General features: G+C 40.3%; 1 protein-coding gene across 2 annotated transcripts in view; it reads left to right on the forward strand.

The window, feature by feature from the left end:
- Positions 1-1,944: 1,944 nt before the first annotated feature.
- SMG1 (SMG1 nonsense mediated mRNA decay associated PI3K related kinase) overlaps positions 1,945-26,547 on the forward strand; it is a 67,415-nt gene continuing 42,812 nt past the window's right edge. Inside the window, exons 1-9 of one of the 2 annotated variants that reach the window (XM_055707474.1) lie at positions 1,945-2,222; positions 11,603-11,766; positions 15,696-15,851; positions 21,006-21,142; positions 23,440-23,498; positions 24,245-24,458; positions 25,262-25,387; positions 25,479-25,551; positions 26,231-26,328. In XM_055707474.1, coding sequence (XP_055563449.1) covers positions 2,134-2,222; positions 11,603-11,766; positions 15,696-15,851; positions 21,006-21,142; positions 23,440-23,498; positions 24,245-24,458; positions 25,262-25,387; positions 25,479-25,551; positions 26,231-26,328 — 1,116 coding nt within the window. In that variant the 5' untranslated portion in view covers positions 1,945-2,133. The remainder of the gene's footprint in view (positions 2,223-11,602; positions 11,767-15,695; positions 15,852-21,005; positions 21,143-23,439; positions 23,499-24,244; positions 24,459-25,261; positions 25,388-25,478; positions 25,552-26,230; positions 26,329-26,547) is intronic. The other variant, XM_055707475.1, reaches the window with a different exon arrangement.

Consider the following 26,547-nt stretch of genomic DNA (forward strand, 5'->3'; position numbering starts at 1 on the left):
GTTCTTAAACTCTTGTTATATGCTGGCAGTTGTTGGTCATAGTATGCCAGTTTGCTTTCTTGCCTCCCCTTGCCAAATTAATTTCAAAGGTGGTTATAAACATTCCTAAAGTTACCTTGTCCCTCAAGTGATTCATATTGTTACCATTGGGCTGCTACTCAGTTATGAAATAAAATCATCACCTGCTGCATCACTGGGGCAGAGGATCTGCTAGACTTTGTTGGAAAGGCTGAGCAAATTTGTAGCAAGTATTGTTGCTATACTTGTAAAAATCTAATTTTGCCACATGTTCTGTAATTCTGGATGTCCATCTCAATTATAAAGAAGGGAAAAAAGATCTATCATGGCTTATAGAATTGATAGTTTTTCCAAAACTGATTCACTTAAGATACGCAAGCATATGTCAGTTGAAGCACAGTCTGATGGGCACTGGGCCATATTGCATCAAAATGGCATTGTGTCGCAATAAAGACTTATGATACAATTTTTATTTTTTTTTATCCCGAAACGCACTTTGAAATCTGTCCATGTCTTGCATGCACTGCTTATGGACTGTAAGCCAACAAGACTGTATCAGCAGGATGATAGCTGCCCAGCAGAATCCAAGGGAGGCGGCAGTATGCCATCTGTCTTGGCTAAATCACCAACAGAACTGTGGCGTATTAGGCACAGGGGAGTTTTAAAAGTCTCCTCAGGTCTTTCAGTGGTCTCAAATCTAGGATATTGTAATTAAAAAAAGTTTGGTCTACCCAGGTCTCTTTGCTGACTACACTATTAAAATTTTTCATAACTAAGGAAATATTCCGCAGTCAGGAATCTGGTTTATCAGATCAGCTAATGTCAGTTTCCAGGTCTTGCAGGAGAAATAAGAATACGCGTCACACAGTCTTCACATCTTTTTGGGGAAATGTACTCGGAGTATCCACCAAATTGAGGAGACTCTTTTTCTCTTCCTCCAGATTTGCCTGCCTTCCTGTTTACAGACGGGCTTTCCCCACAATGAGCACCAAATGCTCTTCTAGCAAATGTTGCAACTGCTTTACACAGGAAAGTCATCTGGGCTTAGAAATACACTATTTGCTAGTCTGCTTTTGAAATGCATTTTAGCAGCTGTGCAGAAGAAGGAGAGACCTCAGGGGTTTAGTTAGTTTAGCATGGGATAACTCAGCTCTTTGCTGACCAGCGCCAAACATCAGACTTGTCCCAGGCAGTCATATATGGGCGACGCATCCTACAGGGAGAAAATGTGGAGATGAGGATCCGATCTATCCAGAGGGACACAGCTCGCCGCGGACACTCCAGCAAGGAGTGCCAGCACAGACCCGGGCAGAGGGAAGGGGGGACGATGTCCGCATCCTCCTAAAGAGGGGAGATGGGAGCAGCGCGGGGTCCCCCAGCGCGGCTCAGGGCCTGGGAGCCACGGCTCCCCTCAGGCTCCCCTTGTGCCCTGGGGACCTCGGTCCCCTCTGCACCCGGGGGCTGGGGTGCCCTGGCTGCCCTCATAGCTGCGGGACTGGGAGCCCCCGCTGCCCTCACGTCCCGGGGACCTCGGTCCCCTCAGGGCGCAGCGGTGCCAGGATCCCCGCAGGGCGCGGGGCACCCCGGACCCTCTTGCTGGTCAGGCTGGGATCCCCTGGCTGCCCTCAGGCGCAGGGGCCCCGGGTCCCCCTCAAGGCGGAAGGGTCGGGAGCCTGTCGGCTGTCACCGATCCTGACAGCGCGGGGGCTCAGGCGGCAGCCCCCGCGCCCCTCACGCCCCGGGCCGGGCCGCTCTCCCACGGCCGCCACGAGAGCAGCCCGCGGCCCCGCGGGTCTGGCGGCCGGGGACCCCCCTCCCGCAGGCGGGGAAGCCCGGCCCGGGGCTGCCGCAGGCGGAGCGCCCCGCCCCCGCCCTCCCGGCGTGCCCCGCGGAGGGGGCGGGCGGCCCATGTCCGCGATCCCGGCATGCCGCGCGGCCGGGCAGCAGCCGGAGCAGCCGCGGCGGCCGCGTCCCCTCCCTCCGGTGTGAGACAGCAGCCGCCCGCGGAGCGCAAGTGAGGAGCCGCCGCCCGCGCCTCTCCGCCCCGCTTCCTTCTCTTCCTCCGCCCCTGCCCCGCGCCGCTGCCCGGCCGGCCATGCCGTCTCGGGCAAGGTAATGAGCCGCAGAGCCCCGGGGTCTCGGCTGAGCGGCACCGGCAGCAGGCAGCACTACCACCCGCGGGGCTGGAATGACTGGCAACCCAGGTGGGCAGGGCTGGGGCGGGGGGCGCGGCCGCGCGGGTGCCGGGGCAGCGGGGCACGGCGGCGGGCGGCTCGGCCCGGCCCCGCCGCCGGGCCTGGGGGAGCGGGGCGGCGCGGGCCGCGGCGGCTCGGAGCGGCGGCGGAGCCACTTCCTGGCCGCCGGGCCTAGTGCGGGGCGGGTGGCGGCGGGCCGGCCGCCGGGCCTAGGCGGCGGGGAGGGGGCCGGCCGCGGCCGTGCTCCGGCGGGAGCCGGGCCGGGGCGCGCAGGGCGTTTCCGGATCCGCGTCCGCCGGAGGCGGGATGGGGACGGGTCTGTCAGCGCCCGGGGCTCGGTGGGACGCCGCTGCGAGCTCCGAGCGGGCGGGCGGGAGCGCGGCGGCCTGCCCCCGCACCCCTCGGCGGCCCCCCCGGCGGCCTGTAACGTACCTGCCGGTGCCCGGTGCGTGTCAGCGGGCGGGGGACGCTTCACCGGAGAGCTGAAGCGCTGGGGGCCTGCAGCGGGCGGAGGGGACCGGGGGGGGGGGGGAGCGACACGGACTCGGAACCTGTATTTTTCCAGCCTGGTTGTCAGCTGGCAGGTGATCGAAGCACAGAGGCTGCAGGAGCACTTGTAGTCCTCTGAGGGTTAGTGAAACAGTAAAGGATTATTTATTATTTTTGTTTATCTGGGGGAAGTACTTGAGCTCTGAGTAGGCTGGGGTGAGGGCTTATACAACGTGGTGGGTTTTAAGGTGTGTTTACACCCGGTACTTCATCATAAGTGACATTTAAAGTCTGTTGATTTCTTTAATCAAGTATAGGGAGTGTATTTCAGGTCTTGATTGCTTCTGATGTATCTGATGCCAATGTGTTAGCTCTAATGCACAGCTGTGCTACTTCAAGAGTCAAAATTGTCATGTAGAAATTGTAAATAAATTTGGTGTTTCTTAATATCTTTTTTAATGTGGAAGATTTGGGGCTTTTTTAGTGTTTTTGAAAGTTTAACACAACATGGGATCCTGCTTTTAAACTTTTTAGCAGCAAAGAACAGTGACACACGTGCTTGGGAACATACTTACGGACAATGGTCCAGGTCACATACAATTTGGACTAGGAAAATTGGGTGGATCTGAAGATCTATCTTGGCAAACACAGGTGTAACTTCAGTATTTATTGTGAAGGAAGCTTTCCTTTTGCTTGAACAGCTAGCAGCACAGCCTCTAGGCCTAATGCTAGAGGCTATTCAATTCTTAGTGGTCTGTGGGACATGGTTATTTAAGTTCTAATTTCTTCTGTTATTGAACTGCATGGTCAAATAACTTGCTATTTTTTCCTTACTTAAAAACTTGCAAACCTTACTGGTGACATTGTCTTATAGCACCTGGGGGTTTTGGGTGAATTAAGAAGTCTGGTTTCTCTCTTGCTCCTTAGCTACTACCTTGCTTCAGATTTCTGGACTGCAGTCTGGAATTCTGGACCCTAACTTTTGACCTTCCCACCTGGAACGAATTGGATGTGTCTTTGCAGTGGATGGCTTCTATAAATGCTTTGTGGTTGGATATATTTTGTTACAAGTTCTATTTTTTAGCCTAAAAAGTACATCGTACAGGGGCTAGGAAGCTGACTTCTTCCACTATAGCATTGCCTGCAATAGGTTCAGTTGTGTTAGGCATGAAAGTAAGAGTGTAGCTGCTAGAAATGCTTTGCCTCCTGTTAAGGCTGGTTTAAGAAGTTGGACTGTCACCTCAGTGCCTGACTCTGGTCAGTTCCCTGTGCTGCAGTTTGCTTCCTTAGCTCTCAAGCACAGCTGCTGTAAACTGGGCTGCTCAAATCATTATCCCAAAAGCCACAGCAGAAACAAAAATCTGAAAGCACTAGAGAAAGTGTGGCAGACCAGGGGAGCTTCATAGTGCAGATAGGGCCTCGTTCTGTTTCCATCACACCAGGTGATTAGAGCCCCTGCTAAGAAATGGGTAACATCTCCTCGCTGATCCTGTCACTTGCAAGAATCTAACTTTATTCTTTCCTTTAATTATTCTTTCCTTTAAATATTATTGTGTTTAATCTGGTGAGAGAGCCCAGCAATCAAAAATGTTCACACAGTCCCAAACAGGAGAGCCTGTATTTCTCTATATGTTATGCTCATGTTTTTTAAAATCTGAGAAAGATAGCTTTGGTGATATGGAACCTGTGAGTCTATCAGTCTTTGTTGTATTGGCGTTAACTAATTTTTAGAAGTGATTCACATGCATGGTTGAAAGGAGATCTGTTATATAAAACTTGCAACGAGTGTTTCTTTTTCATAGATTGTTTCGTTTATGCTCTTCGAAAAAGCCCCCAACACAAAATATACCCGTGTATTCTTTCCTTCCCCTTTCTTTTCTGTTGACTGTTAGTTTCGTTTAGCTTAGGTGATGTTGCTGGTAAATGCTTTCTTGCAGGGCGTGGAAGAGGGAGTGCACTCACCAAAGTAATGAAAGCTGTAGTCATTGTAGTTGTTTCAAGTTCCTAAGGGGGGGGAAGGAACTGCTAATGCATGGGTGTATTATCAGATGGATAGTGTTTTCAAATGCCCATTTTTGTGTGTGTAAAAATGACTAGATTGGTTCTTACTACTAGGTCCAAATTCCTCTGAAGTTCTAGTAATGCTAATCAGCATTGGGATCTGGGATGAAAACTTTGTGAAACTGAAAGTTGGAGTCCACATCCTTCTTTAAGGGAGAGTAGTTTTAATTTTTTTTTTCTGTACCTGCATGAATACAGTCATATCTGTCAGATGCACATGAACTGGTTTTCCTGCAGTGTGTGAGCATTGATAGAGCTGTGTATTGCAGAGGGAGTTGTCCTGATATATATGGGCATATTAGGTTGTGCACCAGACTTAAATGAATAGTAACACAAAAACTTTTTAGATAAATGTTGTATATCTGTGACAGAAAACAGGGGTTTTTTGAAAAGGCTATGTAAGATCTTGTTCCCCCGTCTAATCTTCCCAGTTTTCTAGACCTTTACTTCTTTTTTTCTTTCCTTTTTTGTTTGACAGATCTCACTGCATATACCCTTATATGACTTCTGGGGAAAAAAAATAAAATCATGTCAGTGTGCAGGTCTTGTTTATGAGCAGAATTAATTTGGTAGAGTACCAAAGGTTAATTATATACTGAAACAAGCAATACCTTCCTTTGATACAAAATGGTCTGAGTGGCAAAGCAAGTTTCATGTCCTTATGATGGTATGAAGCAGGAGCGTGAGTGCAGGGTAGCAGGCTAGCAAGTACAGGGTGCACCATGGCTTGCTTATTCTTAGGTGGAAGGGAGGAAAGGAAGATAAGATTTTAATTAACAGGACCTCTCTGTCTCTCCTGTCATAAATATAGGTTAGCAGGGGAGTACAGGGAAGAGTGAAAAAGAAAGTCTTTTGCATCTGAGAGAAGTTCCAGAAGTCTTACTAGGTTTAGTACTGAAATTCGTTCTTGAAAATGAAGTGTATCCTTCTCATCATGCAATGTAAGTCAGTGTTACAAATTATTAATTTCTTTTAGCGTGGTGCTGCCAAACCAAGTCGCTGCCTAGGTCTCTGTGTGTCTAGACAGGATAAGACAAGACAATAGAATATGGCTTTCCTTCCAGGTAGCCTATAACTTAAGCAGGAGAACAGTACTGGCTAGCACTTTATAACTGAGGACAAGTGCCCTGTATTTGATTAAAGATTGAATGGGAGGTATTGGCAGGGAGCAAAGAAGCTCATCAGAGCAAATAGGCTAAGAAAGTGATGAGAGTAGTGCTTTTTATGTGGCTGTAAAGAGCAGAGACATGCCTTCTACAAAAGGCAAGAACTAGTTATTGTGGATGTTGTCTGTTCGTAATGCTCAATTAACACATTGAATGACAAGCAGGGTGATAATAGGGGATGCTCTATAGAAGGAAGCTGAAACAGAGACTGTTTCTTCTGTGTTTGCATGTACAAGTTAAACAGAACGTGTTTCTTAGAAATAGGCTGAAATCTTGGTTTGGACAGGTCTGTAACTGAGAGACCTGAAAGTTGACAACATAGAGATGTTTGAGGATGTTGCTGAAATTACCAGAGAATGGGTGTAGAGTTGTGTATGATGGAAGTTGGTAAGGCATTTCCATCCCTTCAGGGATGGTTGCGAGAGAGTAGAGGGCAAAAGGTGAGATAAAGTGTGCATAGGGAGAGAGAAAGAAATAGTCAGTGATATTGATGGCTGCTTAGAGATCTAGATGTAGTATCAGTTGTGAGGTGCCATTGTGAAGAGATCAGTGGAAACCTTGGGAAGAGATTCAGTGGGCTGAGGGAGATGAACAGGAATGTGTTCAGTTCTGAACTGACAACAAGTAATTCTCAATCTCCTTTCACATCTGAGTGTGTTGAATATGCTGATAAGGTTGGGAAGGTATGAGATCAAAGAGCTTTTTTGGTGGTGATTTTTGTTTTTTTTGGTAAAATGGGGGAGCCCAAGTTTGTAATGTGAAAGCCTTTGTTTTTAATGTGAAGACAGAGGAGAATGAGGTGTGGGAGAGATGAAAGAAGGTGAAAGTGTGTCAGTGGGAAGCAAAAGGAACTTGGAGAGCAGATAGTCTTCCATACAAGTATAGCCATGCTAGATCAGACCAATAATTAGCTAGCATAATATCCTGTATCCAAAAATGGCTATCAGAAGATGCCTATGGAAAAATAAGAACAGGATGTGTGTGTGTGATACGTTACCCTGATGTTCCCTCCTAATGTCCGTCACAGGACAGAAGGAAATTGGTGAGCTGCCGTGTTAAGAAGGGAGTGATGCAGAATCGAGCGGTGATCTGAAAAGGTACTGTGACTGCAGGTAGTTGTCAAGCAGTGGATATGACAGAATTGCAGTAGGAAAATAGACAGCTGTTATTTCACTAGTAGAAAACATGGCAACTTACACCCTTGTTACGCGCTCTCAGCGCAGAAGTAGAAACAGAAGGTGGCTTTGGGGTGGGCTTGGCAAGATGGACTAAGTGATGATAAAAGAGCATGGCAAAGGTGGCTGTCATCACTCTGCATGCCAGTGGAAGGAAGGTTGGAAACTTGACAGGAAGGTGTTGATTTGAGTGGATACAGTGGCTCTAAGTTTTAAATATTTTATTGATAAAGATTTTAAGTAATGAAGAATTTATCTGCATTATAGCAAATAAACTTGACAAATGGAACAAATAAGCAAGTAAAATTGACTGACTTGCATGATAATACAACTCATACAGTAGAGCTGTCTTGGGATAAATGTAGAACCTGTACTTGGAAATAAATGGAATAATTAAATGATTATTTTTTTGTCTCAAAATAATATCCATATGGCAGATATGTGTGCTACAGATAATGAATAGAACACACCAGCTTGTTTGTAACAAGTTTTTTGGACAAAAATTCTTAAGGCTTCCATATAACTAAAGAAGTGTGATGTATTTTTGATTGACCTATTTTTCTTTTTCTAGATATTTTTTTTTTAAAAGCCAGTTGTTCTCAGCCATGCTTTCTTCAGCCATACAAATTGGCTAGTCAAATCATGCTGATACTTTTGATGGAATGAGATACACATTTATTTTTGGGAATTATTTCCTTCTGTACGTCCGGGGGGGGGGGGGGGGGGGGGGGGGGGGGGGGGGGAGGGAGATCAGTAGCGCTTTTTGTTTAGAAAGAACTAGTGGCCATTTCTGCTTATTTAGGTGGGTAAACTATTTTCTTTTTCTGATGGGTAAAGGCAGGTTAAACATCACCCTGCAGAAACCTGAATGTAATCTTTTCTGTGTAAATGATGTTGCTAAAACAGTGTATGCAGGAAATTGGTGTTGGTGGTAATCAGGTAGTCTTCCACCCAGAACCAGGCACAGGTGAAAATTGTCATGTGAGCTCTTGAAGTGCTGTGCTTAGTTTCCATCAGTGAGTTTTTTGGGTGAAAATAAGAGTAGTGTCTCAAAATGAGAAATAAGCTTTTAAAGCTACAGTATAATGTGATCATCATCAAGTTCATCCTTGCAGTTTCCCATTCCAACTTTGTCTAACACTGCATTTGCTTTTGTACTTCTGCTTATATGTTGCTAACGTTGTACACTGATTTTATTAGCATACAATGTTTGTTCAGGTCTGTGGCAATGTCAGTGTGTATAACTGATAAATTTGTTGTGACATAGGCTTTTTTTGAAAGATGATGTTAAGCATTATGTCTGTCACGTAACCTACTGTCTGCTTGGCACAATGTAAGTAAAGTGGAAATACTGCTGTGTGAACAGGAAAAGTGCGCTCCCGAAATGCAGGTGTGAGTTGAGGTAGCTGGGAGTAGTTCTTACCGTCACCTGGTGGAACGGCTGCAGTGTACCTCCAAGGGCTGAAGGCAGGTAGAGAAAGTAATTATTTGTAAGACTTTGGCAAGTACCTGCTCATAGAGTGGCTGCATTTTGAGTTCTAAGTGGTTGTCTTTCAAAATCACAAACGTGTTACTGGCATGAAAAACGGTATTTTTCAGAAACAGATTTGAAAATTGTATGTCTCTTCCTGTGCACACAGGCTGTGCTTCACTGTGAGTTTGCACCGCGGCATCCTGTGTCACCCAGGCGTCTGGGTTCTGGGTAAGGGAGCACAGGTGACGGGTGCTGGGGTCCTATCCCTGGGGTCCTGACGAGCCTACACCACAAACTCCCAGAGTGCCTGTGCAGGAGCAACAGTACAAGTCTTAAATTCCCTTCCCGCCTGAGAAACAGTGCGTGTTGAACAGCTAGAAATGTACAGGCCCATGAGATGACGGGCTCTGCTTTTGGTGTAAGTCTTACTCTAAGCTTATTTCAGTTCAAAATCCTTCAAAGCAATGCGGGCTGTAGCAGCCCATTGGGCCACAGAACCCAGTTCTCTGGAAACAGTATCTTTTCTATGAAGCATTGTTTTCTCTGCTTCCTAAAGAAAGCTTAGAAACCGCTAGATATCCAAGCTACACACTTACTGTAGTGGGAACAATGTTTTCAGTGGGATCTATTGTCTCTTAAATTGATACATTGGAGAACAGTTATATATTTTAACAAAATTGTGCTCACCTTCTACTTGGGTGATAAAGTGTGAACAGATCAGCTTGCAGAAAGCCGTTCCCAAAGACAAAATGAAAATGAAGTGAGTCTGTGGTTTTTCCCAGGGAGACAATAGGCTTACGTATTTTACCACAATGGAAAATTTTACAGATTGTTCAAAGGCTGTGCTGTGGGAAGTGAGGTTAGCTGAGAACACGTGTAGTTCTTCAGTTGATTGGGATACACATACAATTTTTTAGACTGTTCCATTTAATCAGCTTGCCTTCAGACTTAAGAATTTCAGACTTAACGCTTGACAATTGGAGATGATACAGGCTGCAGCACATCGTCTTAAAAAAAGCAATGCTCTTTGGGGAGGTACACTACTGAGAACCTACCAGTACTTACAGTTACCAATTGAAAATTTGTCTGTTTCATTGGAAGGCTAAAATAATTTGAATCCTCCGTAATAAACTCTGCTGTTCCTCAAAGTGAGCTGGAAGTTTCCTGAGGTTTTAGGACAGGGAGAAAATCTGGGGGCTCTGTGGCAGACTGGAAAATTTGCACATGGTGTATGCACATTTACAGTTCATACCATTTGGAGGTGCAGTGCAGAACTTTGTTGTTGTTCAGCATAATTTAGGTGAATGATGAAGGTCCAACTGTATTTTTGCAGTCTTAGTTGACTGTCATGAGGAAAGACTTACTAAGGCTTTGCCTCTTGAGTACCACAGCCTGTTTTATGAAATAGTCCAAGCAAGTGCTCGGCAAAAAAGTAGATGTGATGCCACAGTGAACACTGAATGAGGAAAAGTCTTCCTGTATATCTGAAGATGAATTTGCTTGTAGTAGAGCGAAAGGGAATAATATTTGCCAAACAAACGTACTGTCAACTTTGTACTGTGAGAACAGGGCAAACGCACAATTTTCTTCATTTGAACCCTGTTCCAAATTGGTGGTATATTGTCTTTTAACTGTCTCAAGTGAATAAAGTCTGTGTGTGTGTGTGTGTCTTTAATTCCAGTGGTTTTTGCAAATATCAGCCCTCATGGTATTACTCCTCCAATTGTATGGAGGACGGGCTGTGTTTGAAAATAGCAAGCCTTCAGGACAGCTCAAGTTAACAACTGCTTTTCAAAAATTGTAGCTGTGTTTTTCCCTTTTGGCCTTAAGATGTATTCAACTCCTTTTCTATGAATGTGTCTACCAGTTTTAATCATAGTGTTCTCTTGGAAAGTAAAAATTAAAGACTTTTCCAAGAACATGTGATGTTTCTCATTACACAAATTATAGTTAATTTACAGGAATGAAAAGCAACAACCTGTCCTGCTTTTTGTTAAATAATCAAGTGAACTATCCAAAGCTTAAAATAAAAATAGTAGGTCTTCTAGAGTTTGCTTGGGGAAAGCCCTCTGTAAATAATTTGAATAGTATGATTCCAGATATAATTGAACTGAACAAAATTCTATGGTGTTTTGGATGGGTGTTGTTTTACCAGTTTTAATGTAAAACCTCCAGTATTGCTCGTAAGGATGCATTTAAAATCATTGGTTGAATTTAAGTTCTGAAGTCTCATGTCCACAAGTTTCGTAAATTAAAGTTATTGTATTTTTAAAAAATGAAATCACGTAGTATGTCCAGTGAGAAATTGGCTTTATAATTTTCAACTTTTTCTGCAAAAGTTTATGCTGGGCTGTAAATCAGTTTTCTAATATGAGAGTGGTTTAAGCTTAACGCAGATTTTTTAAACTCACTTCTTATCAGCAAACAGTTACTCTAAAGGATAACAGCTCTTAATTTACATTTCCAGGTTTTTCCATGGTAAAGCCTGTTTTCTTGTTTTGCAATTTTTGTTTTGCAGAAACTTAATATGTGATTCCTATGTTCGTTATCAGTTACATACTAGTAACACCTCCATCTAATAAGTGGTTTTACATTGCTCAATAAAGCCCATAGTGTATTGTGTAAATACTTGTGTGCATTAGTAATGACTTTCATAAATGGCAGGTGCTGTATTGCCTAGCTGTGGCATATACCTATACCTAGTTGTATTTTACTTTTCACTTCTGGGAAGTCATTTTTCCTTATGTAGGCATCTACCTGAAAAGAGACTTGAGAACATCCTGAGAAAAGGCACTGGCACACTAGAATGCATTTCCTTTGCATGTTGCGATAATAATTAAGTCAATTCTAATGCCAACGTGAATTTAAGGTTTCTTTTTAAGAAGCAGGTTAGATTTACAACTTTTTTTTGACACAGAAAAATACATTTGGGATTGTCATTTAAATATGTTGCATTTATAAGTGAATGTGAATCCCACTCCTGTTATATCCCTACATAAAAAAAAAATATTTTTCTCTTTATAGAACTGACAGTGCATCAGCTGACCAGGACAATTTAAAATACTCTTCATCCAGAGATCGGGGCAGTTCTGCCTCCTATGGATTACAACCCTCAAATTCAGCTGTGGTGTCTCGACAAAGACACGATGATATCAGAGTCCACACTGACATACAGAATGAAGAAAAAGGTATACAGATTGCTGTTTCATGTGTAAATTGAGGGGACATTCAGAGGAAGGCAGGAAGTTGGAAATGGTGGAGAACTATTTTTTTGGTTTGGTTTTTTTTTTTCCCCCCCAAAAAAAGACTGTGAACTGATTCAAGTTATTGCCACAGTATCTCTGTGTTGAGAAATTTATCAGGGATCAAATAAATGTGTGGTTGATATGAATAGTGAGAAAAATATGCAGTTGCATTAGCTGAAGAATGTGAGAGAAGACTTAATGCATTAACAGAATAGGCACTTTTTCCTAAAGAATAGTTGTCTGGTTTACAAGTTGTAATTTCTTCCTGAATACTGTCTAGTCCTGATGGTATTGAAAATGGACTGCCTGATTAAGCAGGCTGCTAATCTGATATATTACCTATTGCAGCTTTACTGCAGTGAGCTGGAATCTTTGGGAATCATATCTATGTTTTGTCATTAATGGGAATTCCTACCTCTGTGTGCCTCAATCTGATTTCATATAAATTGCATGATGTATGCTTCATACAATTTTTTCTGGTGTGTGGTTTTTGGTTTGTTTTTTTTTTTTTTAGAATAGAAATACTTTCTGTAGAAAACAGCTGAAAATTTAGTCACGTTTTTTCATCTTTATGAAAAATCTGTATTCTGATTTTATATTTTTAATTGCCAGATCAAGGTATCAAATAGGAAGATTTTTTTACCTGCAGAGTCACTTTTTAGACTACATAAATCTTCAGGCAGGCCAGATTGAAAACCCCCAAAAATCTCACAGGGAGATTAGTGTGGGAGGTTTTTTTCAGGAACCTGAAAAGCATTTGCACTCACCCTACTTCTCTGCCCTCTAACTCTCTGCAAAGAATTGCTACATCTTAGGGGAAGTTACAGCTGGGTGTGCTGCTGCAAAGTTGGTTTTTTTAGGTACTGTTAGTAGGAGGCAGGAGCATTAAACGGGTATTTGTTTATCTGTATACCTTGAGAACCTTGAGATTTGGTTAACCTTAACAGAGGAATTGCTTAGAAAGTGAGTATATTTGTCAGAGTGTCTGCTAACGTGGGGAGCTTTACTGTGTTTTACACAGATTGCCATAGTAGGTTATTCTTATACTTTGAAGTGTGCTAGAATTTAAAGAACATACTGGCAGGATACTGAAATAGTAAGTTCTGGACAAATTCAGTAAGGTAGTTCCTGAGGTTGTTGGGAAAGTGCCATTTGAAAAGAAAAATGCACTTATCTCTCCCTCAAGTACTCTATCTTACAGGGCATGTCTCTGCTAGCTCAGCACTTTAACTATGCTGTTTTGTTCAGGTATGACTTGAAAAGAGATGATTAGGATATTCTGTACCATAAAATCAAATTCCAGGTCTCTCTAGTTCATTTTTATTTTTGGAGAAACTTGTAAACTTACAGAATAGTTTCCTTGTTTCCTAAAATTTTTCACTTAAACTGTTGGAGTCTGCCAGCGTGAAATTTTCGTTTTAAAAACATCTAGCTTTTCTGTCCTGGATAACCATGTCATAAATTCCTAGAATCCTTGAGAAGAGATTCTACAGCCCCCTTCCCCTAGTTTCTGGTACTCATAATAAAAATTACTTCCAACTTGATGATTTCTAGGAGTTGTTCAGGTTTGAAAACCTCCAATGATGGGAGTTTCTGCAGTGTCCCTTAAGCAGCCTGTTTAGTGCTTTGCCACTCTCCTGATAAATAATTGTTTTCTCATATCCAGTTCAAATTTCCCTTGCTGCAGCTTATGACTGTTGACTCTTGATTCCTGTACTTCTGCTCTGTATCTGTAAGATTAGCCTGGCTCTTCTTTATTTTTATAAAACTCATCACATTAACTAGTGGAAGACTGCAATTAGATCTCTCCCCTTTATTTTCGGAACAAGACAAGGAAGTTGGAAGATAGAAGTTTTTAAAGAAGGCTCTTGGCTTTTTACTTATAGATGAGGTGTTCTCCCTGTGACACTTACCTCCCTTTTGATTTGTAATTATGATGTACTCGGAGTCCTTACTGCTAAAAAGATACTGCATTATTATTTGTATGTCATGGTACCTGTATATTTATGCTAAAATTAATAACGATGACATAGCTGATCATATTCTTATTTGATGTCAGATTTAGCATTTGAAGGGAAATTAATAGCATTTGTATATATTAGGATTTTCAAAAACTTTTCAGACCAGGAGGTAACTGGGGAGAGTTATAATTTAATATTTGCAACCTTATTGCTGAAAAACCTGATTGCCCTGCTGTTTTTTAATTAAATGACAGTGTTTCATATTATTACCAAAGATGTACCAACTATATGTCCAGTGGGAGAATATAGGTTTGTGTTTGTTTAATTTAAAATAATGTCAAATATGCTATAGTGAATACTACATGCCTTTGCAGACAACCAGAACCCCTGGGATATTTTATGTGCTAGAGGGGAAGTATGGAATAACCTTAAGAGCTCCGGTAGTATATGGTAGTATGTCTGTTTTTGCTAGTTAATATTTGTGGTCTGAAAACATGATTATCTGACATATTCAGTTAAACTAATCTTTGTTGCTTTGAATTCGTGATTATTGCTGTTAGAAGTAATTTCCTTCATAGGACAGTGTTGGTTTGTTATGACAAAATAACATTAAGGTGGCACACATGCTAGTTTATGTTTAAAAATTGAGTTTAATGTTGCAAATCCAAATATACACAAATAAAAAATTATTTTTTTACTTTAATTATAATTATCTAATTACAACTGAGACTTTGCACAGGATTTTCTGTAATGGTAGGATAGTCCCATGTGTATAGAAATGCACAAAATTCTGCTGGTAGTTCACAGCTTCTTTATGTTAAAAGCTTTGACTTCAAGATGACGTCTTTACATCTGCTGAAGTCTGGTTTCACCTCGATGTTTCAACTTTTTTTTTTTTTTTGTTTTAATCCATCCTGTCGCCTCAGGAGGCTGCGTCTTTTTTACAGAAAGCCACCTTTCCTTTTCCCCAGCCTTTCACTGATGCAGGTGGAATTGTGGAAATAACTTTTCTGAAAGAAGTCTTGCATATCTCATGTTGTTCTGGATTTAATTTTATTAGTTGATTGTTCCTTGTCTTAGACAGGGAAGGTACTTTGGAAAGCTGTGTGCACAACTGCCTCAAAAGTGAGCTGTGATACATTGAATGAAATATTGGGCAGGCTCAAGAACTTGCCCCTCAAAGTGGTGTGGCAGACTAGAGAGATCTTTGGTTTTAACATTTGTGTATGTAAATTCTTGTGAGTCTAGGAGTAAAAGTAATTGCATTACACAATGACAGTTTTACCTCGATTTTCTATTGTTACCAGAGATGTGCCATGTGTATCTTGAGTGGGAGTATGTAGGATTGAGTTTAATTTAAGATAACGTTAGTATTAGTGTATGAAAATATTGACTGTTGTGTGTTTAGGGAGAGGTGTTCAATCTGTACATATAAATAACCTGTGGCTTTTGAGAAGTTTTCTTCGGGGTTTTTTTTTTTTTTCCCGTTTTACTGAGCCTATGTGGTGGCCTTTGTAACAAAAACAGTGTGGAAATTTGATGTGCGTAATCAAGAATCAAGGAAGTGAATGTATCTAATCATGTGTACTAGCAGTTTGACATGAAGGGCCTTGTAAAATACAGGGTCAAAAGTAATAATAAGAAACCCCCAAATGCTACAAAATCGATGTTTTTGCCCCAAATAGAGGGATTTTCATATGCTTCAAAAAAAGACTGATTAGGTTCTGAATATGTGACCTGGAAACTTGCAGGGCATAACAAAACATTTTTTCATGTGAAGAAAGGAAGCTAAAGAAGGTGGTAGAGCATAGGGCTGCTAATTTGCATATGAATAGAATAACTCGTAACATACTACCCTACTAAATATATGGTCTGATAGCCCATTTTAATCTCATGTTGGTTTTTCCACAGGTGGATACAGTGTCAATGGAGGATCTGGGGAAAATACTTATGGTCGGAAGTCGTTGGGGCAAGAGCTGAGAGTTAACAATGTGACCAATCCTGATTTTACAAGTGTTCCGCATGGGAATCGTGCTTTAGCCACAAAAGACATGAGGAAATCACAGGGTAAGGATACCACAGACTTATAGGAAAAGAGGATGTCTTCTAGCAATCTCTCTTGTGTTCAGAATATGAAAAGAAGTTCACTATGATTAGGCAATCTATACAGATATTTTTTTGTGATATATGATTAGATGATGCTGATGGAAACACTCATCTTGTATTTACTGTTCCCTGTGTTGAGCATTCCTCCATAGGTTAGGCACATCTCTTGACTTTATGGCTTATGCTGTCAATCTTTCCGTTTCCCTTAAATAAGTTTTAAACCCTTATTCAGGGTAACCAGATTTGGCTAAGAGTTCGAGGGCTCCAAGGAGGAGAATTTGCTCTTTGGTTTGTTGAAAAGTTGTTTATTAATGAGTCCTAGTGTGAGAAAACCCGTGACAATGAGCTCAGCCGTTACCTGTTCTCACTGGCCTGCAGGTCAACCAGTCATCACATCAAACCAGCTGGTTAGTCACTAGTAGATGCATACTCCTGAACCAGCAACAATTCATGCTCCCTCTTGCTCAGCTGAGGATTAGAAGCCAGGGGGGAACCAGAGGCATCATAAGAATGTGGGCAGGGTCTTGGGAGATGCAAGGAGAGGGAATCTGGAGTTGCAGGAGGGTGCAAGAATGCTGGACTTGTGCTTTTGCTATTTGGGTTTAAATCATAGTTAAAAAAAAAAAAATTCCAGGGACTTTTGAATGAAAATAGAAACTTTGTTAGGACCGAGCACTGTTGTTTATTGCATCACTTAGTGTAAGTGGTAGTGGAGCCACTAACAAAAACTGTTACTGCTTTATACCAGCCACATCATAAACATATGAGGACACGGTGTTTCTCCTCAGGAATTTCTATTTCAGAGGTGACAAAAGGTGAAAAAAGAATGTTGTGTGCTTTCTGGGTGGAAGGACTGAGGTGCAAGTGATGACATGAGTGTTGCGGAAGCCTGATCTTTGGAATGGGTTAATTTCAAGATTTATAATACCATTCTGGTGTCTTGATCTAAAAATTATTCAGTCCTTTTAGTGTCTTAAATTATGTCTGTGGAGGAAACAGAGAATTGTCTAATTGAGAGCTCTGTGTAAATGATACTTTCGGTAGTGGGCTAGTGCGTGAATTTACTGTTAGTACTGGCAGAAAATTAAAACTGGCCTCCTACGTATGTGAGTACCTCTTTAATCCTTAAAATGTTAAGAACTATAATTTTGGATGACTGAAGACCCTGCCTGTGACTTGTATTCTGTCCTCTAGATGTCAGATTTCAAGAGTTTCTCCTTTTTAATTAGGTTGTCTTTGTAATTGTTTGTAGGTTTCAGCAAGTCATTTTGATTTTTCATGTCTTGTTCAAAATACAGTGAGATTATGTTGCAACAGGATCTTATTTTCTTTTTTTATATTTTCTTGTTTGTTTATGTGTACATGAAGCAATTTTTACAGTAGTTGTCTTCTGTGAGTTAGCATGTGGCTGAGACCTCATGGATTTTTCACGAAGTGGAAGTCATACTGGTGTTCATTAACTAGTGATTTGATTAGTATAGCTTCAGTCATGCTCTTGATTAGTTTATCCTTCTTTTATTTATCTTTAAGTTATGATTATGGCTCAACAGACAGCTCACACTCTTAGGGACTAATGCCAACGTTCATCAGATATTAATAAAAACAAAAGTTGCTCTTAGTAGAGTTTTGAACAGTATGTCTTGTTCTGGCAGCAGTTAAATGTGTGTCTCGTAGCAGTAACCTTGATGGTGTTAGTTTTAATTATACAGTTCTGGTTTTAAGATGTTTTTGTATGTAGCACAGTGCAACTGTATTTCAAAACAAATTACAGTTTTCCATGAAGAGATTACAAAGAAAAAGATAAATGCAGAGAAGATAACACTAATAAGTTGCAAGTTGTGGATTTAAGTAATTCAAGGCTTATAGTTACTGCTGACTTTTCATCTAACACTGAAGAGTCAACCAGCATTTTTAGGGACAGGAGGGGGAACTTTTTTAGGGACCTTACAAAGACCTAGAATATCTTTATAAAAAGTTATTTACAAAAAATATTTTTCAGTATTTCCAAACCACTGCATCCTGGTTTGCCCTTCAAGAGCAGTTTCTAGTGACCTTACTCAGCTGTGCTGGTGTAGCCTCCCATTCGCTCGCTGAGTGGCAGAGGTCAGTGCGAAGTGGGAGTGACAGAAATGTGTGCTGTGTGTTTCTGGTCCAGGTTAGTGCTGGTAGAGTACAACCCTAGGAATATTGTACAACAGTTTTCTTTCTCATGAGGCACATCTGTTGTCTTGGAAAGGACTGTGGTATGGGGTGGCCAATGCATTTAATTATTCAACAACCTATTCAAATTGCTATTTTGAGAGGCTTCATATGTAGATGGTCTAATAGTGAAATAAGCATGTGTAGATTTGGTTCAGCTTAAGTTTTCAAGATACATTCAGTAATGTAGAAAACTACTTCCCTAGCAGAAGAGTTTTTACATGGAATCATTGATGGATCGCAGTTGTGCTTTTTATTTTGTGTACTGTGGTCTGTGTTAGTTTCCATTGTAACCCAGCTTTAAAAGAACTTTCATTCTTGTTTGCATATGTTTTGTATCTGAACTCTCAAAAAAATTTCCTTTTTTCCCTGGTCTGGTGACCTACTACTGTCCAGGTTTTAAAAAAAATGGTAGTAGGCATGGCACACCCATGGGCAGGCTGCATTCTTCCTGGTAGTCCTTTTCTTTTTTTCTCCAGGGTTGATATATTTTTGGGGTCAGTAACTGCACTAGGTCCATCTTTCTGAAGTTTGGCAGTGTATTAACTGTTGGCAGGTAAGCCTTGGACTACAGTTGCTAGCTCAGCTGTGGGCAGAAATACAAGGAGATCTTCAGATGCAAGCAATCATCTAGCAGGGATTGTCACTATTAGTCTGGTACCATCACTCAGGAAGACTTCAGATACTTCTTCAAAAGGTGTCTTTGCTATTCATGATTTCTTGTATGTTTCCCACCAGACATCTGGCTTTTTGTCCACTACTGAAGACTCTGGTTTCTAGATAAAGCAAGGGGCAAGAATCTTAGTTCTTCCTAAATGGATACGTATGCCTTAGTCTTCTGTAAAATCAGTGACATCTTAAAACAGGTGCTTTTCATGCCTGTCAGGTAACATCTCGACATGTCTTGTGTAGTTGTGCTAGCTAGGAACAAAATGTAGATTCAATCCTTCAGACTCTTACTGCTATTTTAATGTTTGCTAAGCCTGCCTAATCCTTCAGAATGTCAGGTGTCTTCAAAATGAGTTGCTTAAACTGGTGCCTGGCAAGAAACAGATCATCAAAGCCTATTTTATTCATACTCTTTTAAAATGTAAAAAATAAAGACATGAGGTTGAGAACATTCTTCATGATTTTAATACAGAAGACATGCTGTCCTGTAGATGATGATCTATAAGACTTACTGGCCTGTGGGTTGGTTCATAGGATTTTGTAATATACAAGTACACAAAGGTTTCTCTATTTCTTAAATTTCTTCATTACAAGTTACTACAAATTACCACTAGTAAAGCAAGTATATACTTAGGATTTTTTACTTACATGCACACCTATATATATATACACTGTTCAAAGTGTTACTGGTACAGCACTCACCAGACCTCCTAGGAGTGGTGCCAGTTGGTGACAGAAAAACTTCAACGATGATCTGCATCACGGAACCTGGAGTCAGTCGGGTGTTCCCAGCACGGGTCCAGTCTGTCCAGGAGATCTTGCATAGTGAAGTCTTTGCAGGGGGAGCTCTTGGGGAGAAGCTTCATTTTGGGTGGAAAGCGAGTTATTGTTAAGACGTAAGGGCTCTTAGGATGCAACCCCTTGGAGCCACCAGCAGCTCTTACTAACTACTGTTTTTCACCTGGAACAGGCAATAGATGGTGCTGTTTTCTATTTTCTCAGACCAATGTTTGTTTTCCCAGTCTCTCTTTCCAGCTGGAGCAGCCAGTAGCTGTTGCAGAATCCTGCCTTCCGAGGATGTTTTCCACCATTACAGTCTATTTCTCTCCTTTCTAGACAATAAGGTTGTTGCTGCATTTTCTTGGGTTTGTGCTTATCAAGGGTATCTCGGGATGTCTCAGGTTCTTAGGTGCCCAGCTGCCCTTCAAGGATGCTCCAGGTTCCAAGGCTGCAGTTCCCATCATTTGTCAGTATTTTTCCATTATAACCAGGCTGCCTTTATGGCTGCTCCCATCAGATGACTGATGTGTAACATACTGGAGAAAAAAGCTGCCTTTAGTTGTCTTGGGTGTTCTTATAAGAGGCTTGGTGACTAAAAAAAACCCATCATGTTCCATGAAACCTCTAATTTTAATCACTGTGAAACATCTAATGTTAAACTTCTCAAAAGAAACTTTGTTTCTTTTTTGCAAATAAGGGAATTGAATTATTCATGCAAATTCATTGTAATTGGTACCTAAATCAGGTAGAGTTGTGACCTTCACTGGTATCAATAGTGCTATTGGTCAACTTTAATGAAATGTTTTCTTTGGAAGATGCTAATTCTCTTGTATTATCCACTTAATTCGGTAGCCGCTGCACCCCTACACGCCTGTATACTTTTGTTCATCAATAAAGGAAGAGTCATTCTGTTCTCCATTTCAAAGCAGAACCCTGCTAGCTATCAGAGAACTGCTCATAATCTTAGTTCTTCTGGCAAAATGGTGGAGAAAATCCTGTTTCTTGGTAGATGCTTGAGCTTAAATTTGGTTCTTTGCTTCAAGAAGCAGCTTGTTTATTCCACAAGGTTTTCTTTAAATATTATTTGTTGAATTATTTTTGTTTATATATTCAGTCAGAAATCTGATTTAACCTTACCACACCCCCACCTTTTTATAGGTCCATTTATGTAGAAGGGAACCAAATCCAGGTTTTTGTGTAGAAGTAAAACAGTTCTGCTTAGTTCTGAATGAATTTTACCCAGGTGCTGGGCTGTCCAGTGGAAGAAATGAAATATTTTAGTAGCTAACTTAGATTTTACGTTTAATTTTTCTTATAGTAGCTTTAAAACAAATCAGGATTTTTTTTTTACTTTTTTCTCAAATTACTGTTATGACTTATTGAGTCCACAAATACACATTTCAGACTATACAGATACTATTGATCAAATGCTGTAGAGGAAAGAAATAATTGCCTTTTCTTCTTCAGAGCGATCGTTGTCTTATTCTGACGAGTCTCGACTGTCAAATCTTCTTCGGAGGATTACTCGGGAAGACGACAGAGACCGAAGACTGGCTACTGTAAAGCAATTGAAAGAATTCATCCAGCAACCAGATAATAAACTGGTTAGTAATTCTTTTTTGTAGCACTGGAGTATTTCTTGTTTTATAAAACTGTCTAAAAATCTGAGTATTGAGAGATATCTGCAAGGAATATCTTATATACAGGGAATTTCCTTCCACAACAAAGGAAAGTGTATTTCTGGATTGCCTGCCCTTTTTCCAGCATTCAGGAAACTTGTTATTGCTTGATTCCTTGGGACATATTGCCTTAAAGCAAACTATTGAAGTCATGCACTGTAGCAATAAATAAGGTATGTGTATGGGGCTTTTTGCCTCATCTTAGCAATATTCTCTGGATTCTTCAACAAGGAAGTAGAGAAAAGTAAAATGTATTGTTGTCTTGTTCAAGAACTGTTTCTGTATTTTAAACAAAATACACAGATGTTTCTACAGTCTTGTGAATAGCTCATCTTAGAGTTAACTCAGCTTTCCAGCTAAACACCTTTGTATGTGTATTCCCTTTTAGGGGAATAGAACAAAAGGATCTTTGTTTTCATTAGATCTTTGGGTTTTTTAATGGGTTGTTGAACTCTTTAGTGTCCTCAGGTGATTCTTAAGGATTTGGGGTTGGGGGGGGAAGTATCCCACTGTGGGTATGCGTTTTTAATATTACTTATTTTGAAGTGCAGTATTAAGAATATTTAATCTGACACATCTCCTTCACTGTTTTGGAGAGCTTAGGAGTTCTCCAAGTATTAAAAAAGCAGGAAGTGATGGTTTAATACTGTGCTGCTCATTTACACGCAGTGCTGCAACCTTTCGGTTGTGAATTATACATTTATCCATATTTATAAGAAGTTGGTTCATTCTCTCGTTATGTATTAATTTTTCAATGGTAATTGTGCTCTTTTTCCAAAAGTCATGACACTTAAATATTGAGGCTTACCTATTCTGTGGACCTAGGTATAAGCAGACCATGTGCAAGCCTAGCTAATACTTCAGCTTTCCTCTGAAACTAAATCCTTGTTTGTACAAGGGTTTGGGGAGTAAATGCTTTCCACAATTATTCCATGGCTGGTTTTTTTATTTACTTCCATTATTCTCAATGCATTTTTTCCCTAGGTTTTTTTTTTTGTAACTGCATTTTATTTAAGTTCATTGGCATATCAGACCCTGTTGGAACTGCCAGTCAAATATCTAACTCGGTGGTGACAAACTTTGTTAGTGATCAGAATGTTAAAAGTTTTTCACTGAGAAACTTTTCTTTAAACTTCTCCCAGCTTGCCAATGAGAACAAGACCGTATGTCAAGTGATATCCACGATGTCAAGCCTAAAACTTTTTAATGGACAGTATTTAACCTAGCAGTAGCTCCTGCAGATCTTGACAGTATTAAGTGCAGTTTAGCAGAGTTCTCTTCATTCTCAGGGTTGAAATGTGTGTTCAACAAAGTAATAAAAGTCACTAGGCAGTGGCATTGTCATGTAATGACATAATATTCCAGCTCCTAAGTTGTATAGATGCCTTCTCCTGTCTCTTTTGTAACGTCTTGCAAACACCAGCCACATTTTTAAAATGTCCTTGTGACTTCTTGAGGAATCAAGCATGTGAACCTCTTTTTCTCCCCACTTCTACCCCCAAAAGAGTGATGTTACTCAAAACTCAACAACAAAAACTATATAATGTCCATGGTGCTGAAGATTAATATCTTTCTGAAGAAAAGAGAACAAAGCTTTTATTAACTTGTCAAGAAGACTACTTCATCTTATACACAGTTGCAGCTAATGTAGTATTTTACAACTCGATTAACTGATGTGTTGGGTTTCTTTAGTGCATATTAGCAAAACAAGTATTTCTGGTTATGTTTACTGAGAAGCACCAGTTCATCGATAATTTTCATTCCCCAGAATAATACTCTGTTTCTCTGAGAGTCTGGATTGCCTAAGGAGAAAATACTTCAGATTCTGCTATCTGATCAATTAAATATTCTGCTGATACGATTGTTTATAAGTATAGGAGACTAGGTCTTCAGTAGATGCTACTGGTGAGCTGGATGGTGAATCTTATGTTTGTGATGTAATCTTATCAGCAAGAACTAAACTTAGAACAAACAGTGATAGCAGGCTGCCAGTGTATTTTTGTGGGTAGTGTAAATAAATATGAAATATAACATGTAGGATAATATTGCAGTATTGCTTAATATAGTTCATGCTGTCTGCAGTGGCTGTGGGAAGCATAATAGTAGTCTATTGGCAAACAGAATTGGCAGTGGTGTTTTTAATGTGGGTGTAAACAGGACGTAGTTTGCAGAAGTTATCGTGCCGTTATTGTGCTTATGCTTTTATATATCCTGTATTATAGGTACTAATTAAACAACTGGATAATATCCTGACTGCCATTCATGATGTACTCAATGAAAGGTAAGCTGGAAAAGCTAAACGGTTTGAAGGTTTTAAAGAGGAAAAATAACTTCAGTTTTAAGTTTGGATTTCAGTGTAGAAATGTAACGGAGGGGGGAAAGACTGAAAGAAATTAATTCACTAATTTTGCATGGGTGTGACATTGCAGTAACAAGACTGAACTGGGGGAGAATTAAGACTCTTAGGCACATCAACAGGACTGTTAGACTGTCTAAAGTACACTTCACATGGAGACAATTTGAATGCACAAGCGTGGCTTCTGTGTTGTAGGTAATATGAAGTCTCTCAGCTATGTTTAATCACCTGGGTGTAGTAGTACGCTGCTGTGGTTGTCTAGCTTGCAAATTGGATTGTTTTCTACAACCTGATTTAATTAATTTACATCCTACTAAGAGCATATGTAGAGGGAGCTTAGATGTCGATGGGATTTTTGGTGTTCAGTGTTATTATCCAAAGTCAGTTGTATGTTAAGAATTTTTTTCCTTGGGTAGTGTCGCGAGTAGAATGGCTTATCTGTTGCATGCTTTTATTCAAGTTGATGTATTCCATAGAAAAAATATTTCACAGAGTTTTTCAGGTTATTTTTATTTTAGTTTCATCACTGCTGCCATTAAGTAGGAGAGAAGAAGCTTCATTCATGCATATATTTTTCTGCTTTAGGAAATATTTTAATTTGTTCGTGGTTTCTTGTGTTCTGCTGTCATGTCTGGAGATCCTACTGTTTTTTTTCCTCCCCAAAAATACAGTAGCAAACTGCTTCAAGAACTGAGACAGGAAGGAGCATGCTGTCTTGGCCTTCTTTGTGCTTCTCTGAGCTACGAGGCTGAGAAGATCTTTAAATGGATTTTTAGCAAATTCAGCTCATCCACAAAAGATGAAGTTAAACTTCTTTATTTGTGTGCAACCTACAAAGCATTAGAGACTGTAGGAGAAAAGAAAGCCTTTTCATCTTTGATGCCGGTAAGACTACAAGTTAAAACAGGATTATTAATGATTTTTTCCAGTGCAATGCTTGAATCAACTTTTTAAACTGGAATGAACAATAAGTAATGATATGTTAACATAGTAAATATAATAACTGGGAGGGAACTTTCTGACCAAAGGAATTATTTGTTTCTGATTACATTGGAAAGGAATGTCAAGCCTTTGTAGGATGATACGTATTTTGAAGTGACTTTTTAGTATATATTGCAGATCCAAGAGGAAGAACCTTGTTGTGACCAAAAAGAGAACTCAAGTGGAGTGGTACACAAAATCCAACCTGTTGATTACTTTATGCTACCCCTCCTATTTACAATTTCTAACCTGAATTGTAATTAGATGTAGGATGTATGCAGACAAATCTGGCCCTCTGGTTCAAGTTTTAGGGTCTGTATTTTGGGTGTAGAACAACTACATCCAGGTCTGTGCTCCAATGTAATATTTACTTTACAGAGCCAAAAAACTTCAGCAGGAGAAACGGGAATTTAAAACAACTAGTTGTTCTGTGGCTGAAGAATTAAAGAATGTGGTGTCCCCAAGCCTTGAACCTGACTGTCATATTTCAAACAAATGCCCACTTGAAATTATTATTTTCATGCAGTATGTGATGCTTTTTACATTTTTTTTCTTCCTGCAGAAAGAGTATTAAGATGCTTCTGTTGTTTGAGTCAGAGTAGTTTGAAAAGTGTTCAACACTGAATAAATCTGTGTCTAATATCATAACTTTTTTGTATGTCGTTTTAATGAAGTGTTATGTCTAGTGGCTTTGCTTTACTTTTTAGCTTGTGATGACCAGCTTGCAGTCCATTCTAGAAAATGTGGATACACCAGAGTTACTGTGCAAATGTGTCAAGTGCATCCTTTTGGTGTCCCGATGCTACCCACACATTTTCAGCACCAATTTTAGGGTAAGCTTACGTTATCCTCTGTGTTTCCTTACTCACATAAATGCTGGTGCAGCAAAATGGGTAAATAACTTTTTTCAAAATCGCTTTCCAGGACACAGTGGACATATTGGTTGGGTGGCATATAGATCACACTCAGAAACCTTCATTGACGCAGCAGGTGTCTGGTAAGTTTGGCTAAAGAGTCACTAATATAGTCCACTGGGTTGCAGATGATGTGGGTTTACTTACACTAGTCTGGTCCTACTGACATGGAGATTGACATAAAACCAAAATGAGTTTCTGGCTATGTAACAAGAGACCTTGTTCCAAATTTTTAGTAAACTTGCATTTGCCATATTATGCTATATCTGGAGAAATGGGATGCTTTATTCAGGCTACATTTGAACCTAAATTGTTTCGTGTAAGTTTTAAACAATTTTTAATAATTTTATACATCTTAATATGTTCTCTGTGAAAGAATGCTTTCTCCTGTGTGCTTACAAAGAATCCTTGTGGTAAAGATACTGTACTGGCATTTAAGAAACTGGAAACTTTTTCGTATAGCTATAGCAGTTGTCTTGGAGTTATTCACAGCAAGTCTGTTATGTTTCCTGTGTCAGTCCTAGGTTCTGTCCTTAATGTTTAACTGCCATGGGACAGGACTGAACCTTAAAATGGATTTGTCAAAGGGACAAAAGAGGAAAATGAAGTTTATATTTATTTTAAAAACAACTTATGTAAAAGCTTTCATGCAGGTGACTTTCTCTACCTTAGCAACTTTTAGCTCAGCAATATGCAACTAAAATTTAATTTTCATGTGTTACCCTGTTTCCCTGTTTTAATTGCCCTGGTATTTTTATACAGGATGGCTGCAGAGTTTGGAGCCCTTTTGGGTGGCTGATCTTACTTTTTCTACCACGCTGTTGGGTCAGTTTTTAGAAGATATGGAAGCTTACGCTGAGGTAAATGAGACTTTATGGTATATACCATGTTAACTGTTACAGATTTCTTAAAAAATCCACAGCTGTGGTTCTTATGGATGGCATTACACTTGTAGAAAATAACTTTATATGGTTTTCCTGGGGAAAATGGGATCAAATTACAGAGTACAGTTATGGCATGTACAATGACAATTCCACACGAATCCTCATGAACTACTTAAACAGTATCATAACCAGGCT

The sequence above is a fragment of the Falco cherrug genome, chromosome 4, assembly GCF_023634085.1.
Source record: "Falco cherrug isolate bFalChe1 chromosome 4, bFalChe1.pri, whole genome shotgun sequence".
Taxonomy (NCBI): domain Eukaryota; kingdom Metazoa; phylum Chordata; class Aves; order Falconiformes; family Falconidae; genus Falco; species Falco cherrug.